Consider the following 18174-nt stretch of genomic DNA (forward strand, 5'->3'; position numbering starts at 1 on the left):
AAAGCCCTTTTGTCGAGCATGGGGAGATTTGTGCCAGGGACTAAATATCCAGGCGCTGTTCTGTTAGAACTTGTTGGAGACGACTCCCCCTGCGTGCTGGTGCTAACTCGACTCAAAACTTGGATTTATATGTATAAGGCCTTTTTGCTTTTTCAAATCTCACTGGAAAGCACACAAATGCTTATTTTTCTTTCCTTTTCTTATTTCTGCTCTCTTCTTTTTTTCATGTAACTTCAAGACCATTTAGTATGACCAGTGTGGCATAATATTTGTGGTTTTTTTAATGGAAATGGTGTGTTTTGCATGCTATGAGGCATTGAATGCAGCTGTAGGTCCTCATATTGCATAAAACACTTATGGGATTTACTCACTGTTGCTCTTTTCATGCTTCAATTGTGTTGTAGCAACATAATAATACAAACACATATGACTTGAAATTATTGTCCTAAACTTAAACATGTACAAACCCCAAAATGTGAAACCTAAAGCACGAGACCCAAACCGTGAACCTCCCCCAGAGATTAACAGAACTGCTCGTGTAAAATTACACTGGATGAAATGAAGCATGCATGGAAGTGGGGGTAGGACTTGGGCAGGAAATAGTGAAAGTATCAGTCATTGTCAGCCTGAAAAATTTTGAACTGTAATAAGATCAGATTTTCTAGGTATTTTATTTTTAAAGCTGCTGGTAATTGTAGTCCCAAATTCAGATTTCTTAGTTTAAATAAACGTTGCTGGAAAGTAATAATTTTTAAATCAGCTTCCAATAAAAATACAAATTTCCTGCATTGTGCTATGTGCTACCCAGACCTTGAAGCATCAGAACTTGCACCTTAAACAGTTTATAAACAAAATTGAGTGTTTTAGTTATTCTAATGAAGTGGATGAAGCAGAAAAGGAAAACAGACCACTCCAATAAAAGACAACCAATTGGTTAGAGGATAAAATTTTATGGAATATACAGACTTTATGGAATTTACTTGCAAATATTAAAGTGTTATGACTGATTTTTAGAAAAAGACATCCTATTCCAGTGTGAGCATTTCAGTAGGTAATTTAAGTCAAAACGTTAGCTGCTGTTTGATGTTTATTTTTAATTGCAGAATTCTTGGCTGTGCTGAAATGTCTTGTAAGAAAGTCTATGGAGTTAGTGTTTCTTACCGTTATTCCTTTCTCTGTCCGTAAAGCTACAAACCTCACTGAAATCAGCGTAAGATCCACGCTGCTATCGGTGGGAGCTGAAGCAAGGCCCTGTATAACCTCAAACATTTAATTCGAGGACATTCAAGGAAACGCTTTAAGCCTTGTTTTCCCCCTTCCTCCCCCCATTGTTTTTCATGTGGGAGGAAGACTAGTACGGTTACGAAAGTGAGATGTGCTGCTTTTGTGCCTTTGACTGGTTGTTGGTTTTGTGTTTTCTGCAGCTCTTGTCGGTTCTGCAGTCCCCTAGCCTAGTCGGAAGCTTGTGGGAATGTGCTTGAGAAGAAGGTTTAACTTGCCGTGCAGAGATACTAATTTAACTTGACTGTAGTTTTGAAACTCCTTGTATGATTTTTATGTCAATGCTGACTCAACCGTTATCGACGCCAGACTGCTCAAGCCAAACCTTTCTGGTGTCTGTATTTATCATAAATAAGTTAAAGCAAATGGCTTATTTTTTTTGTTGGCAATCTTCTGACCATGATTTACTTTAGTTTTTCATCCTCTAAAATAGGTTTCATAGTCTCAATTTTGTCTATGAAAGGGGGCTTAAAGAGTTTATAAATGCTTATTCATTTTCTTAAGATCCTCATTGTAACATTGCCGTAAAAATGCAGTCTTATCATGACTGCATAGCTATGTTAAATTTTCCTCTGACTTTGTCCTATTTATTTTCAGAACATGCTTGAAGAACTATTAATTCATAAGCCAGATGATCCCATTCAGTATATGATAAACCATTTAAAGCAAAACAATGATGATGGTAAGTGAAAACTGAGACACCATAAATAGTTCAATTCCTTATTTGTAAACAGCTCTTTGAAAGCTGTGCTTCAGTTGGCAAATGATGGATAAAACTTTTCAGACTGTGTCTTGGCGAGGGTGGGGGGAAGAAAAAGGTGAGCGTTTTGGAATAGTTATGGGTAAGATGCTTTTAATTTCTTTTTTTAGTGGGTAATCTAATAAAAAATGCACTTTAACAGTTATAACAATGAAACCCTCTAAGGGAATAACAAAGAGTTCTAGTGTATCAATTATTAATGCGTTCTGTGCCCCATCTGATATTTCCTGTTGTCTTTAAGCTCGCTAATTACTCCTTTTGTCAGGTGTAAATTTGGTTTCCTATTCTACCTGGGCTGGCAGATTTCTCTTTTTTTTGATTAGTTAGTTACTATCTGCTGTTAATGAGTTCCACTGCTCAGTGGCATCTCACGTGAAGGAACAGTGAGCATGCCTACTTGTATGTATAACAAAACCTGGTAAATTGAATAGGAAGTCTGTATTCTGCACAATAAAAGCATGTACACTCAATCAAATTATTTGATTTACAAACTGTTCACCCTTAGGCAGATTATATTTGGATATGCGCAACTGAACTATAATTTTTGTTCTGCATGAGCTGTCAGGGATAGCTGGTGTCATGTTGCTTTGATGTTTCTTTAAAACCATAGTAAACCATTATGAAAGTTCTGCTGCAGCATCAATGAAATCATTATCACTAGAGGTGCTGTGAGCTCTTAGTGGTGGTGATCAGATGGATGTTGATTGAAATGCTGCTAAATATATATTAAAAAAAAAAAATCAAATTCTGCAAATTGTGTCCAGCCTTTTGTGATGTGGGCAGCATGAGTAATCAGTCTGTTTTATAGACCCATGGAAAATATGTGGAAGAATTTCTTGTGGTTTGATAGAATGCTGATAAAATTTCTTCACATTGAGCTAACATTTGTCCTTAAGCCCTACAGTATTATTTGAACAAAATTAGGCAGGTTTCTATTTCATTACTTCAGTATTTAGAGGCTAAAGACAGAACTACAGCAGTTGTTTGTCAAAGGAAAAATGCTGTCTGCTTTTGGTCTGGAAAAATCTATTAAGAAAGGGAAGGAACTCCAATTAAAATTAAAGCATAAATGTTGTTTTAAGAATAAATTATACAGAAAATAATGTAACAGAAATCTGTAGCAGAGTTGATTTTACTTTTTGATCATGGCGTAAGGTGCTGACTATTTAGAAGAGAAAAAACCTTATTAGAACCATCAGTAAAGCGATGAATTTTCATGATCTTGCCTTGCTAGACAGTTTTAGCCCTAGAGGAAATTTCAAACAGAGATGTGTGGAAAAGAAGCATTGCATCTATCCCAGGTGTGAAGTTAGAAAACCTTTTTAATTAATAATAGGATCTAAAGTACTCTTAAAAATATAAACAAGTCTAATGATGATTATAGCTTACAACTGTCTTGAAAATTTTGTAGGTCGAATGTGTGGCTAAGTGTTTGTGCTTAAGGCTTCGTGCTATTGTTCTTTCATGTGATCCTTCTAAAAGCCTTAACCATATGAAAACTGATAATCCTTTCATATACAAAGACGCTAGTTTTCTACATTGTATCTTGGTTTTGCTCATAAAAAAAAGCTTTCGGGATCCAAGCGGCATTTCTGTGAGTTCTTAATTTACAGTCAAACCTCTGAAGAAACGTAAAAAAGTTCTGCAAGAACGTTCATCGTGTACTATGTGCTTTTCCTGTTTGACAAAGGATTTCTCTTACAAGTTAAGCAAACTTTGTCATGTTAATATTAATCATAGAACCTTTTGGACTTAAATGCAACTCAGTGAGTCCAGCTGTTCTTTTGCATTATTCCAGGTTTAATTTTGTTATTACTAAAATAATTGTTGAATGTTAAAACTTACTTTACTTGGAAGAGTAAATCCTGTAACATCTCATCAAGACAAAACGCAGAATGAAATATGATTTGTTACTGAAGAAAAAGGCATTTTCTAGATTTTTCCGGACTTCGTTTAGCTACTGGTTCAGATCTCCAGTATTAAATACTGGCTGTTTGCTGAATGGAGGGGGTTAAACATTACATACAGTGGTGTCCTGGTTGTGCCCTTGTGTCGTATGTTTAGGGAGAATGCTTTACAGGAGTCTTACAAGTGTGCAAATGAGTAAATCAGTGAATTACACTGCCCCATCTGCTGCCAGACACTAAGCAGAAAGAAAACCAGATTTAGTACAAAGTGAGCATTTACAGTAGCCCTGGGCAATATTAAAGCATGATATGGTGTATATAATGGTATGTTTCGTTTTTTATCAAACGTTTGTCCAAGAAAGCTGTGTATTAAAGCTTCAATACCTAAGGGTTTTCTTGTGAATTTTAAATCATGCTCCTAGTTAAACCTCAAAAGGATCTGTGGATGGAAAGGTTTTTTGATTTTCTTTGAAGTGGTTTGAAGAAGTTGATTAGTGTTGGCACCCGAGCACTCTTTTATGACGCTGTTTATAAATAATTCCTAAGTACCGGGCTGGAGTTTCAAGGTGTTAGATTAAAAAAAAACCCTAGGATTTAATCACATTACATTTGAAAGAAATTAGGTGATAAAAACAGCTGATGTATCCTTTTAAAGTATTTTTCTACATTGTGTACTAGTTCTGTTGCACTTGCAAGAACCAATAAGGGGGGAGTTTTTCTTAAACCTTCTAAGTCGGATAACTTTGTAAAGATGAATCTGTAATTTGGATTTCATGTCTGTTTAAAAATTGCACCTGCCCAATAACTGTTAAGTGCATGGAAGGCCTCATAAAAATACATTTCACATCCTTCCCTGTCTGCTGCCATCAGACACTGTATCTCCCTTGGTTATCAAGAGCTGAAGAGGTTTTTGGGTGAGTAGATCCCTCCTCTGTTTTGACCTATGTTACTCGCAGTAAATAGTCATCAGTCTCTTCTGTGTATAGTCTATTTTGCTTTGGTTTTTCTCCCCTGAGGTATAGAGGAAAAAGCATCAAAGATGTTAATATAAAAAGACAGCTCAAGGGATTGCAGCCCAAGGTGTGTTCGTGAAAAAAGTCTCAAATACTTTTCTAAGAGTTACTCCTTTTCCCCTTGTTTTCCTTGCCTCTAATTCATTCCCAATGAAGCTTACAATGGTAATGCCTATTGTGTTGTCTGTACGCATTAGATTAAGAATTCCTCAGAACCGGGATGCATTTTTCCCACCTTGCCCCTGAGGGAAAGGAGAGGGACATGCAGTAGAGAAACACAAGATACAGAGATGAAGAAAATTACTTTTAATCATGACTAGAAAAATTGAAGGTAGCTGTCAAAAAGGGTAGAGAGAGTGCTTAATTTTGCAATAGCTAAATCTTCTCTGAACCCTGACACAACCTATTTAGATGAAACTGAAAGGTGAAATTGCATTTCTTGTGATGAGAGCTAAAAACTTTGCCGAAGTAAAAAGTATTTTTACTACCATACTGTGTAAGGGGAATAAGTCGATCTCAAGAAGTCCCGTCCAATCTCAACCATTCTATGATTACGATAATAGTCACTTTTAGATAGTCCTGTTCTGCATGTACAAGCTAAAATATTTTTTCATCACAAAATGTGTTAGGTCTAAACCAGTGTTTTGGGAATAAAAGTCAAGCCCAGATAAGGAAATGGTCGTATCTTATGCTCTGGTTCACCCACTAAACTAACCATGTATTTAAATTGATTGAGATATGTATCTCTCTCTCTATATATCTATATATATATCCCTTACATATCGCTCTAAGTGGCATGTTTAGTCAGCATATTAATCTCATTGACCGTGGAGATTAAAGGAAGACCCAGCTGGCACTGACTTAGTGTTCTCCCTTTTTTTCCCCCTCAGTGGAGCTCAATCCTGAAGTCTCCATTCAGGCAGATTTCCAACTGAAACAATTACTTTGTTGTGATTACATTTATATTATGCAATGCCATAGTGGGAAACTGGTTGCATTTTTTGCTGTTCTGCGTCTTGACATTCATGTATTCTTGTTTCGTAGCTCCAAGAATCTGTGTACTTGGTCCCCCTGCTTCTGGGAAAACTACAGTGGTAAGTATACTACCTTCAATGTGACAATACTGTCCGCTCACCTTTTCACTTTCTACTGAGCTCAGCACTTGTGACAATTTTATTCTGAGAAAATAATTTTCAGAATTATCTAAGTGATAGAAGAGCACAAGACAAATTGAAGGGTGGCATTCCTAAGGGATACACCTGTGTATTACACTACAGGTTAAACAGAAAGGTTCAAGTGAGCTCTGCCAGAACTTGCTCAGGTAGTGGTAGTGATACTGCTGTAATGCAACAGAATTCTGCCTGCCTTGTTTTCCCAGCTTTTTAGCAGGATTAATTAATCTGGGAGGAGTACCATAGTTACATGTTTGTGGTATTCCCATATTGTGGATTGCTTCATCTGTATGGCCAGTTGTCTGTCATGTCCACTGGTACCACTTAATTGAAAATGTCCAAGTTGTTTTTGAATTGCAGAAAAAGTGACCACAGAAACTGCAGATGGTGGTGGTGTGTGCTAGGAAGAATGCTTTCTTTTTTTAAAATCTGTGTTATAGTGCAGTAGATGAAAAAGTCCTTATTCAAAGCTGTAGACTCTTGAACATCTTTATAAGAAACTGCTTAAAGTTACACATATAGTCTGTATGCTTAAGTGGAAGGCTAGGAAAACTCTGTCTTTCTGCAGCCTTCTGAAAAAATGCTTCATTTTCTTTACAAATATTTCGACCTGTATTTTTTTTTTTCTTCTTCCCTCAGGCGATGTGGCTTTGTAAACATTTTGATGCCATACGTATCTCTCAGGAGACTTTGTTATTCAAGGAAATATTAGCGCTGACAAAGGAAGCAAAGGCATGTAAAGAAAGAAAACAGGTGTGTAAGAGGATATAATAATAGTAGTTCTCATGTCACAGACGAGGAATTATATGGCATTCCCATGATTTCTACTGCTATGAGTTGAGCAAATCAGAGTAAATATTCTTATATCTATGGTTTGTACGTTGGTTTGTGTATATGTAGGTACAGGGTCTTTCAGAGAAGAAGGGTAACCTCTGCTAGAAAAGGAGATAGGAACAAAGATGAAAATGTGTCAGGGCATAGAATAGGGGCAGAAGAGGAAGATGACGTAAAGTAATGGAGGTCTTGAAAACATTAATCTTAGACATAAGCAATAGAATTGAGAGAAGTCCAGGTATGCACAATGCAATTTAAAGAATGGTTCATCGTATCATTAAACAAAGTGTCTTCTGTTTCACCATGTCTGATAATCTCAATAAAATAAGCATTAATCTCTGAGGTCTCCTTCGGTACAAAATGCTCTGGAAAATATATACCCAAATAACTTTTTTTGATCTGATAGTGCTACTTCGTTGTGCACCCTTGATTTTTCTGTATCACAACACAAATAACTTATTGGTGCATTAACTGAAAAGGAGTATGACTCAAAAGGATTAAGTTACTGTAAACGCTAGAAGCTCTCAAGCTGAGGCAATAGCAGCCAACTCAGGAGATTGTTCAGTTCTTCAGTTGATGCGCTCTACCCAACTGAGTACCCAGTTTGCTCCAGACAGGTTTTAAAATCCATTCATGCTTCATTGTGGGCCTCCTAACTAATGTGCAATGAATGTCATTCCTCAGGGGCCGGTATTAGGACCGGTGCTGTTTAACATCTTTGTGGGCAACATGGACAGTGGGATTGAGTGCACCCTCAGCAAGGTTGCTGACGACACCAAGCTGTGTGGAGCAGTAGACATGCTGGAGGGAAGGGATGGTATCCAGAGGGACCTTGACAGGTTTGAGAGGTGGGCCCGTGTGAACCTCATGAAGTTCAACAAGGCCAAGTGCCAGGTCCTGCATGTGGGTTGGGGTAATCTCAAGCACAAATATAGACTGTGCAGAGAATGGATTGAGAGCAGCCCTGGGGAGAAGGACTTGGGAGTGTTGGTTGACAAGAAGCTCAACGTGAGCTGGCAATGTGTGCTGGCAGCCCAGAAGGCCAACCGCATGCTGAGCTGCAACAAAATAAGGTTGGGGAAGGTGATTCTGCCTCTCTACTCCGCTCTTGTGAGACCCCACCTGCAGCGCTGCCTCCAGCTCTGGGGCCTCCAACATAAGAAGGACATGGACCTGTTGGAGTGGGTCCAGAGGAGGGCCAGAAGATGATCAGAGGGCTGGAGCACCTCTCCTACTAAGACAGCCTGAGAGAGTTGGGGCTGTTCAGTCTGTAGAAGAGAAGACTCCAGGGCGACTTTATAGCCCCTTCCAATACTTAAAAGAGGGGCTCCAGGAAAGCTGGGGAGGGACTCTTGATCAGGGAGTGTAGCGATAGGATGAGGTATGACGGTTTTAAACTGAAAGAGGTTAGATTTAGATTAGATATTAGGAAGAAAATCTTTACTATGAGGGTGGTGAGGCACTGGAAGAGGTTGCCCAGAAAAGTTGTGGCTGCCCCATCCCTGGAGGTGCTCAACGCCAGGTTGGACGGGGCTTTGAGCAACCTGGTCTAGCGGGAGGTGTCCCTGCCCAGGGCAGGGGGGTTGGAACTGGATGATCTTTAAGGTCCCTTCCAACCCAAACCATTCTATGATTCAAAGGAGTTAGTCGGAAGAATGTTTTTTCCAGATGTCATGACTCACAGGAGTAGTTGATCAGCAATGATATTAAAGGCTAGTGACAAGTAGATCAGAAAAGTATGTTGAAAGAATATTCTTAATACACAGAATCATCTCTGCTTCTGATTCCTGCCCTTTTTGCTGATTCCTTTCAGCTGAATGATTTGTGTCAAGGTCTTCCATGAGTAATAGCATGGAAGAAGACTGGTTTTCTGTGACTCCATCTCTAGCAAGTCACAGAATCACAGAATGGTAAGGGGATGGAAGGGACCTTTGGGGATCATCTAGTCCAACACCCTTGCCAAAGCAGGTTCACCTAGAGCAGGTTGGACAGGAATGTATCCAGGCAGGTTTTGAGTATCTCCAGGGAAGGAGACTCCACAACCTTTCTGGGCAGCCTCTTCCAGTGCTCTGTCGCCCTCAAAGTAATGAAGATTTTCCTCATGTTGAGACAGAATTTCATGTGTTTCAGTTTGTGCCTGTTGCCCCTTGTCCTGTTGCAGAGCACCACGGAAAAGTCTGGCCCCATCCTCTTCATACCTGCCCTTTAGATATTTATAAGCATAGATATTTATAAGTCCGCTAATTTGAGTTTATCTTTTATCCTTTGTGACCTATTTTCATAAAAATGAAGCAATTTCATATCTGTGAGAATTTTACACCCCTGCTAAATTTGATTGGAATTGGCCAACAAATTCATGATTTGCTGAAATGGTAGACGGTGTGATACGTAGATTTTTTTTTTTCTTCCTTAGAAAATTAGGCTGAAAATAGGGTAGTGTTTATTACACTGAGTTAGTGAAGGAAGTTTGGAGATGGCTCAAGTAATATACTTAAAGATCTGAGAGGAAAGAGTTCATTGAACTCCCTGAACTTCTGGCAAAAAGGTTTGCTTTTGGCTGGAATGATATAAAATGATTCTTATCAAGAATATGTACTTTGAAATCTTTGTTCTCATTATTAAAGATTGTTTTGCTAGGTTCATAAATTTCAACTCGGAGGGGGAGAATTTAAAACAAAAATTCCCTTTGGTTTAATTACTGTAATTATTAACATATTTCAGACTATACAGATGCACTTTCAAGGGTGTCCTTTTGGGCTTATTTGATTTAAAAAGATGGATGGTGTGGAAGATGAAAGTCAAAAATGTCAAGGCTAATCAGGTAGTAAGGAGTGCCCAAAGAGCAGAATCTGGTGGTGGCTTAGTACTGTGCAGTTTGCCTTTGTTTTTGAGATGTTAGATCCTAGAAGAACATTTTCACTAAATCATTTATTTTGGTCTTTTATATGAGCTTGACTCTTCAAATGTAACTCCTAAAACTAGGAGGGAACTCCTTGCTCCCTCTAAATCAATGCAAGCTTTACAATTACTTAAAATGTAGCCAAACTGTCACCTTGAGCTATATTTTCCCTTACTGATTGATGTCTGCTGGCTAAATCAACTGTTGCCGTAACTGACCCCAAGTTCTGCTGAAGCAAGTGGTAAACTTGACTCCTCTAGCATACGTAACATCCATCAGCACTAATAGGGTTTGAATGTCTGTTCAGGAACAGAACAATAGCTGTTTATACTGTCTTTGATACAACCAGGGCATTAAAAAGTTGTTGTCCTGGCCAAAGCAATTTAATAAATGGAAAGAGGAAAAGCAGGAACCAAGACTATGTTTTTGAAAGTCTGGTGCGAAGATCATATAACGCAATTTAATGTTATTAGAGGACCATTTCATGCATATAAGGTTACTGTGGCTAAATTAACCCCAGTGCCAAAGGTCATTCACTTTTAGGTCAGTAGGCCAATGTTACTAGATCTGGGCGCACGCTGCAAAAAGATCCGCAAATATTATCCGCACATATTTTGCTTACCTTTAGCCAAGCTTTCATCTCTTTTGTGTTCGCTTCCAGTGAACATTAAAACATTTGAGTGTTCCTGGCACAAGAATTCATGGAAGGCATATTTAAAACACGTGATTATTCTCTGAAGCTCAATTTTTAAACTTGGACATGCAATCATTCGCTCACACACACCTGGCCACTTACTAATGAGCACAGCTCAGGTAGTGAATTTTAAATACTGACTGTTCAAAGCAAAATGTGATCATTCTGCATGTAAAAATATTCCAAAAAGAAGTCAAATTTTTTGAATATTCAATAAATTTGAAGAACCATGAGCTATCAATAAATATTCCATGAACAGAAAAAGAGGCTACATTTTTGGATAAATCATTGCAAATTATTCCCTCATCTCTAGTTATTATAATGTTAATAGGAAGCACCTTCAGGTTTTTCCTATAGTGAAGTCTAATGATGAGCTATGGCATGTTTCACTCTTCCTGTTAAGTGGATAAAATAAGAAGTTGAAATAACTTTGGTAATTGTGGGCTTATGGGATGGGTGTGCTCTTAATGCTATATTAAATTACAGTTAAGGTGTTTGCATACTATATAGTGACTTAAAATTACTGTTGCATCAGATCCTCGTGCTTTTTAAGAAGAAATGTAATGGAAGAGAGGAAAACTGAAGGCGTCCTTATCTATGTATGTTCAGTATTCTAATCTATTTCAGGAAGTCACTACAAAGGAATAGTCTTAAGTGTATATACAGTCTTATATATACATAAAAAACCATGGCCTTTCACCTGTATTTTTGAACAAGCTAAAGCTAATCATTCATGATTTTCAAAGTACTAAACCTGCTTTTCTTCAAACTTGACTGCTTTTCTGTCTGGGGTACAAACTATAAAGCAAATGAAGTCAGAAGTTTTTAGCCATACCTGTTTTCAGGACAAATATATCCAAAACTTCTGAAGGAAATGTCTAGGAAAAGTGCTCCCCCCACCCCAGCAACAGAAAGCGTAGCAGTTTTGTGAAAAGATTGCAAAAACATAGCTCTGAGTAGATCAGGCATGCGAGATGAAATATGATGTTCCTGAAGTAACATGGAATGTTTAAAATTAATCAGGATTGAGTACCGTTTTTCAGAGTATGGAAATAGTGATTAAACCAGTGCGTATAGAAAAGTGGTCTGAACATAAAATACCGTGGCTTTTGGAAGGTTTAACAATTCAAGCAGCAGGTCTTTCCGTTAGCTAAACTGGAGGTTGGGACAGGCTCAGAGTGCCTTAAATAAGACACGGTTTTGCAGTTATCAAATGTATGTGTGTCATTGTCCATTACTGCAGATTTCTGGGAGGTGAAGTCCCATCTACCAGGCTCACGATATATTTATGTGAGTGTTTATGAGAGACAAATTATAAATGCGCTATCTGATATGTATCAAATTTAATGACTTCTAGTTGAATAATTAGGCATTCTACAAGCAACCTATTGAAAATTATTTTGTAGGCCACTGCTCAGTAGGAGGAAAACCATCCAGGAAATGAGACTGGAATTGGGCCACAGAGAGCAGAAGGAACAAAAACACTGAAATACCCGCATGTGTGTCCTTGATTATTTTTGTGCAATAAGCCCCGCTTAAAAGAGAGGACTTAAGAACACCACTGCACTGAAAGGACTTAGTATAATTTTGGTTTAAATTGGTTTGGCGAGGCTTAACAGAGTGGACCCCCGGCAGTTGCTAGCCTGTCTTGACATGACACATCAAAGAAGTAAGCAAGACGCTAGCTGTTTCTGATAGCAGCATGATGCACCTTTGGAAGGTGACAGACTGAAAGCCACAGACCCAGCTCCAGCAGCGAGAGGCTGCAGGAAGCTTTGACGCACCACCCTGTGGGACCTGCTGACTTTCAAGAAACACAGCAATTTCTTTCCCTTTTTCTTTTTTACCTGCTGGAATGTTGCCTTATGAATGGCTGATAGTAGGAAAGGCACTGAGAACTGGGGACAGTAGAGATAAACAAAATAAGAAAACCCACTGCCTGACTGGGCCACCTTCTCTGTTCCACAGCTAGCCGAGGACTGATCTCTGCTGTGTATTCTGGAGCGCTTGCTCTGCTACGCTTTAAAGTGACTTGTGTGGTAGCGTTTCCACCACTCCTGGTGAAATTGTTTTGTGATCTAATGAAGAAGATTATTAAATCTTTCCACATAGTCACATTTTCATTATATGTCTATATTCTGTAGTATAGCGTAAACCTGCAGAAATATTCTTTTTTTCATGATTATGCCCTTCAGACTGTTTGGTTAGAAAAAGAGTTGGGAAACCACAATGTACGGAACTGCATGGAACAAAGAGTCAAGCTCACATTGTTAAGTGAAAGAATTTTTTTGACTTGGGAAGTACAGAATCTGAGTGCCGAATTTTTTCTGAGTATTCATTTTACCAATAATGATGAAGTGAAGGAGATCTAGGCAAGGCATTTAGTCAAATGATTAACAGCTGCTCTGACTGGCATGGCCAAGTTTGACTGACAGAGTTTGTTCAACCAGGTTCAGCATAGAATGAAGGCCTAAATTAGCAAGATAGTGAAGAAAATTCTTACAAGAACAAAAGAAGGGTATTGTTAATTTCTTGTCAGGAAATCTAATAATAATGGAAGAAATACTGGGCGGGGGAATGCTAAATATGTAGAGGAACTTTGTTGTTCTGTCACCAAATAACTGTCTTACAAAACATCTCTAGATATGGGCAAAGTAATAGCCCTGAAAGAAACAGCACTTCTGAAAATCTTGGCACGTGCAGTTTCAATCCCATTTCATGGTCTTGAGTTTAAAAATAAAATAACTTTAACATTAAAATGTGCTTTACATAAGCTTTCTGGATGATGAAAGAGTGCAAGTTACTTAATACTATGAAATAAATCTCCTGAAAATCAGACTTTTCCTGTTATTTTCTCTGTGCTCGAGATTCAGCTTGTCTCACAGGGTAGCTGTTGAGATCACTAATGGGGAGTCCACGGACATAAGAAGCAGTAGTGGGTCAGATGCTTGTGGTAAAAAGGACTACCTTTGGATGTGATGTTCTTACGGATCCCTTTGCAGGTTTGATGCCCAACGTGTGTGTTAGTGTGCAAAACTTGGCACCGCTTCCATGCTAGTGTGCAAAAAGCATAGGTGTAGGCTTTATGTTCAGCTTACCTTTAACACTGATTATCGTGCCCTTATTAACTCTCTGATATATTATGTTAATGACTTGGGACTTGCACAGATTTATTTATTTATTTATTTATTTATTTTTAAGACGACATCTCAGTTCACCTTTAACCGGAATATGCCTGCATGGTAAAATTCCTTTTGAACTCAATTGTGAATATTCAGCCTTTTTTTGTTCTTTCTTTAGAAAATTCCCAACGCGCTTTGGGCCAATCTGATCCAGGAACGTCTGTCAAACGTGGACTGCATCAAACAAGTAAGAATTGCTCCTCAGAGGGCCCGGTGGATAAGCACTTACACAACTCGTGCATAGTAGTTAGCATTCCGAGTCCTGAGCAGAGGAGGGAATGGGGGCAAATCATTGGGGGCTCTGGAGCGGATTGCTTTCTTGAACATCAGCAGAGGGAGTTTGGAGCTTTATTAACAGGATAAAGGGGAGGATGAGAGTATGCATATGCTAATCTTCTAGCACAGAGATGATCAAAGGCTGAACAAGCAGAGCTTTGTTGATTGCCTGGGGCAACTGGCAGAGTTATAGTGGACAAAACAGATAAACAGAAAATATACAAAAATCAATATCTTGAGTTAAGATTTTAACTCTTACTGAGGAAAGGGGGAAAAAAAGTCATATCAATCATATCAATTATCTTATTTCTCGTTGTGTCTTTTTTTCTTCCTGTTAGGAAAAACTGCATTTGAATATATTCTCTTCTAGGTAATAATTAATACGTTCAGTGTTAGTTTACACAAATAGGCAACTGAATAGGTTTCGTTGTATTCACAGATGTGTAGCTTCCTCTCCCCTTCTCCCCCGGTCCCCCTTAATGTAAGTAGAGACTTTTAACATAGAACCAAAAGAGAACTTCAGTAGATTAATATTGGTTGAAATTAATGTCTGGACTCAAGGAAAGCAAAATCTCTTTTATGTGTTTCCTTTAAAATCTCAGATGTTGTTATGGTTTATTGAGTCCATAATCGGCCCATTATAAGGGATTATTTGTAAGAGACAGGTTAATCTGATGGATAAAACACTGTTTCTAAACAGTGCCACAATACGGACTGCACATTATTTGATCACTTCTTGAGATGAAAAAGTCCATAGTCCAAAGTAGGTGTTATGTTCATGGAGGACTAAACAACTTTTTTCAGATAAATAGTACATGTTTTCAGAACAGTTATTCTGTCACACCCACACCTTTGAGTCAGGGGCTAACTAGTACTTCCTAACCCCGTAGAGATACTGCAAGGCTCATAGTTTTGTGTAAAACTGTTGCTTCTCAACATAATCATCTGCCACCTTGGTTGAAAGAAGCAGGGCTGGTAATTAACATTTCATTGAAGTGTGAAAATTGCTTCCTAAAGCTTCTTAGCATTAGGCATTGAAAGAAACTGAAAATGCTGAAAACCTTATGTCCTGTACTTCTTTCTCTTTCTCCATGATTTTTGATGTGGTCTGCAATGATCTGCAGACTGGGTCCTTCCATCCATGTAAAATCGTCTTGAGGGCTGGGCCGTTGCATTGTGGGTTTTGAAATGGTAATTCTGTAGCGCAGAAGTGTCTATAGGTACAGCCAAACATTAACAAAACTAGCAAGAATAATTAAAAAAAAATGTTTTCTGCCTCAATTGAAGGTTTCTGCTTTTGAAACTCAGCTAGTGTAAATGATTGCCAAAGAAGTCTTCATGTGCATCAGTGTGAAGTCAACTGTCTTAGCTTAAGCCTGTCCTGGTTTGAGGTAAAATGGAACCAACTTCCTGTTCAGTAATTTTATTTCTTAGCTAGGCCTCTTCTAACTCTCTGAAATTAACAGCATGTTGTGTCTGGAACGGTTCATTCCGAGTGATAAGACAGTGCCAAGGAATGGTACGCAGTGAGGCTCTTACCTATACTTATTGCTATGACAACCAATTTCGTTATTTGACCCGTTGGAGGGTCGAAAGCAGAAACGCGTCGAGGGGTCCCACCTGCGGGGAGGAGTGGACAGGACAGGTGACCAAAAATTGACCAACAGGGTATTCCATCCCATCTGCCCCATGCTCAGTATAAAACCTGGGGGATCAAAGGGTCAACTCTCTTCCCTCAATGGCTGATGTCTGAAGAGGACCCTGTCTGTTCATCTGCCTTTGATCCCGATCCATGTGTTCCTGACTTCATCTGTGGAACCCAGTTCCCACCCGTCGCTGAGTCCAGCCTGGGACTTCCCCAGCAGCTGCCAGTGACATCATCCTGGGAGCTTAATACGGTTTTGAATATACTGTATCTATTTCATTATTTTCCTTTTTATCTTATTATTAATATTTCATTAAAGTAGTTTAGTTTTCTTCTAAACTCATAAATCTCTTTATCTCTCCTCCTCCTCTCCATGCACGAGTGGCTGGGGTGGAGCATCTGTCGACGGCCCTTGGCCGATTTGGCCAAAACCACGACAAGCCACTGACGGAAGTGGCTTTCAATGGAGCCGCCTTGTGTAAGCTAGATCAGATGGTCAATTACAGCGTATGAACTGTGGAAAGGATAACTTGATCAGGAGGGTAATGAATAGCTGGGGATGTAAGGTCTTAAATTGTTCTTGCCTGACAGGTTTGCTAGAGGACATCTGTCTGAGTCATATTTTTATTGCAAGCATATAGCTGTAGCAAAATAGGTAGTACACTGCTCTCTTTAAGCAATAGCTTAGAACTAGCAATAGCTAAACTTTGACCTATCCCATTATCTAATCCGGTGGTTGCAAGAGAATTTAATTTAGAATACTACCTGCTGGTGTTTAATGTTACTGAGAAAAGTCATTAAGCTAAACCAAACCTTTCCGTGCCCAGCTAATCTTGTTCTTTTCCCACATCATAGAACAGTGCATGGCAGAGCCCTTATTTGCATTGCAGTGCCCTTATTAGCATAGGGAAATATCTTGCTGTAAAAGTCCTTCCTTTTGCATCAGTAGAGAAACATCTGAAGGAGTAAAAATAAGTTAAGGTGGGTGATTTTTGAACATTTCCTTGCATTTTTAGCTAAATCCAGGTTTAACAAGAGACTTACTGTAACAAAAATCTGGGGTGCATTATTAGCTTCCGTACATATATACAAATGACAGTATAGGACTCCTCGTCCTTCCAAGAAGTGTTTTTATGAAGGGAAATTAATGGAACAGAAACCTAGCTCATCTCTAAATTAGTCTAGATTTATACCAAATATAAATCCCATTGACATTCATGGGGTTGAATTCTTGCAACTTTGGAGTAACAAAGTGATGAGCTGAACCCTCTGCTTTTAAACTACACCAGTATTTGCTTTCACAGGGAATTAGATGTTAGGATTTAAAATGTACTGGGAACTCTAAACTGCTAAGTGTGGACTCTTCTGATGCCCACCCCTGCCTTCTTTCCACTTACTGTCAACTAATAAAATCTACTTCACTGTGCAGATATGACACAGGTTTTAGGCAAAATGCACACAAGCTCTTATTTTATTCCTAAACCTTGTTGTTGTTTCTCTTTGAATTCCCTTCCTACACTGGTACAAATGAGGCCTGGGAAGACTGTGGAAGAATTTTCTAGTTCATTATGTATAAGGACATGACCCGCTCCCCTTCTTTTCTAAGTGGACCATTTTTTTTGTGGTTTTAGGTTCCTGTGTTTCTTGCTCTGTGCTTCATCATCTAGGAGATTGAAACAATGATTTTTGGATCCTTAGAAAGAAAGGATTAAAGAGATTGGCAGAAAACCTAAGGCTTATCAATTTTTCTCTATAAAATACTGTACACCTTATTCCATACTCGATCTATTAATTTTGAATTTGCAAAGTAGACTCAAACTTTTGCATTGCTAGTCACTGTGCTTGAATTATATAGGTCTGTCAGGTTTCTCTTCAAGGTCTTTTTAGCCGAGCCATTTTATTTATGTATTATTTACCACTCCAGATCACATATCTGGTAGTAGTTAATGTATTTTTTTTGTCTGTACTAAATTCACACAGGACTTAGGCCTTTCGATTTGCAGGAGAGCCTCTTTAAAAACATGCATGTGGTGTATCATCTTGTTCATTTTAGTGGCGTTTTGAATTAAAGAGTGTAGCTGTGGAACACTTGAGAAACCAATATTGTCAGCTCTCGATATACCAGCAAATGAGCAGCAAAAAAAGACTATGAACGTCAACATTTTTTATGTAAGTAGTGCAATGAGATATCATGGCTATACAGCAAGTCAGGTGATTGTATGATTTACTACCTTGTCCTTGTCGCAAGATGTGAACATCTATCTTAAACTTCTGCTCTAGTGCGTACATTTAAATATCTTTAAACCTGTAGAAATGAAAGTAAGTTAAAAAGATGATAAATCCAAGAGAGAAACTGTTCTTCTGACTGCTGACTGCTAGGCTTGAGGCTGGTTCCAGTCCCCAGACACAGCCCCCCTCAGCTTAACACTGTCAGCTTCTCTGGTTGTGCTACGACTAGTTAGCAGGTAGGGTAGAGAAGATGCCAGGGTACCCCTGGTATTTTCAGTAGTT

The 18174-nt window shown here is 38.6% G+C and overlaps 1 protein-coding gene across 8 annotated transcripts in view; it reads left to right on the plus strand.

The window, feature by feature from the left end:
- AK8 (adenylate kinase 8) overlaps window positions 1–18174 on the plus strand; it is a 75490-nt gene that overhangs the window by 842 nt on the left and 56474 nt on the right. For 6 of the 8 annotated variants that reach the window (XM_063353307.1, XM_063353313.1, XM_063353314.1 and 3 more), the window contains exons 2-5: window positions 1879–1963; window positions 6006–6055; window positions 6773–6886; window positions 13861–13929. In XM_063353307.1, the coding sequence (XP_063209377.1) occupies window positions 1879–1963; window positions 6006–6055; window positions 6773–6886; window positions 13861–13929 (318 nt within the window). Of the gene's footprint in view, window positions 1–1878; window positions 1964–4089; window positions 4863–6005; window positions 6056–6772; window positions 6887–13860; window positions 13930–18174 lie in introns of those variants that run through there. The other 2 variants (XM_063353312.1, XM_063353310.1) reach the window with 2 other exon arrangements.

This window comes from Chroicocephalus ridibundus, chromosome 15 (assembly GCF_963924245.1).
Source record: "Chroicocephalus ridibundus chromosome 15, bChrRid1.1, whole genome shotgun sequence".
Classification (NCBI taxonomy): Eukaryota; Metazoa; Chordata; class Aves; order Charadriiformes; family Laridae; genus Chroicocephalus; species Chroicocephalus ridibundus.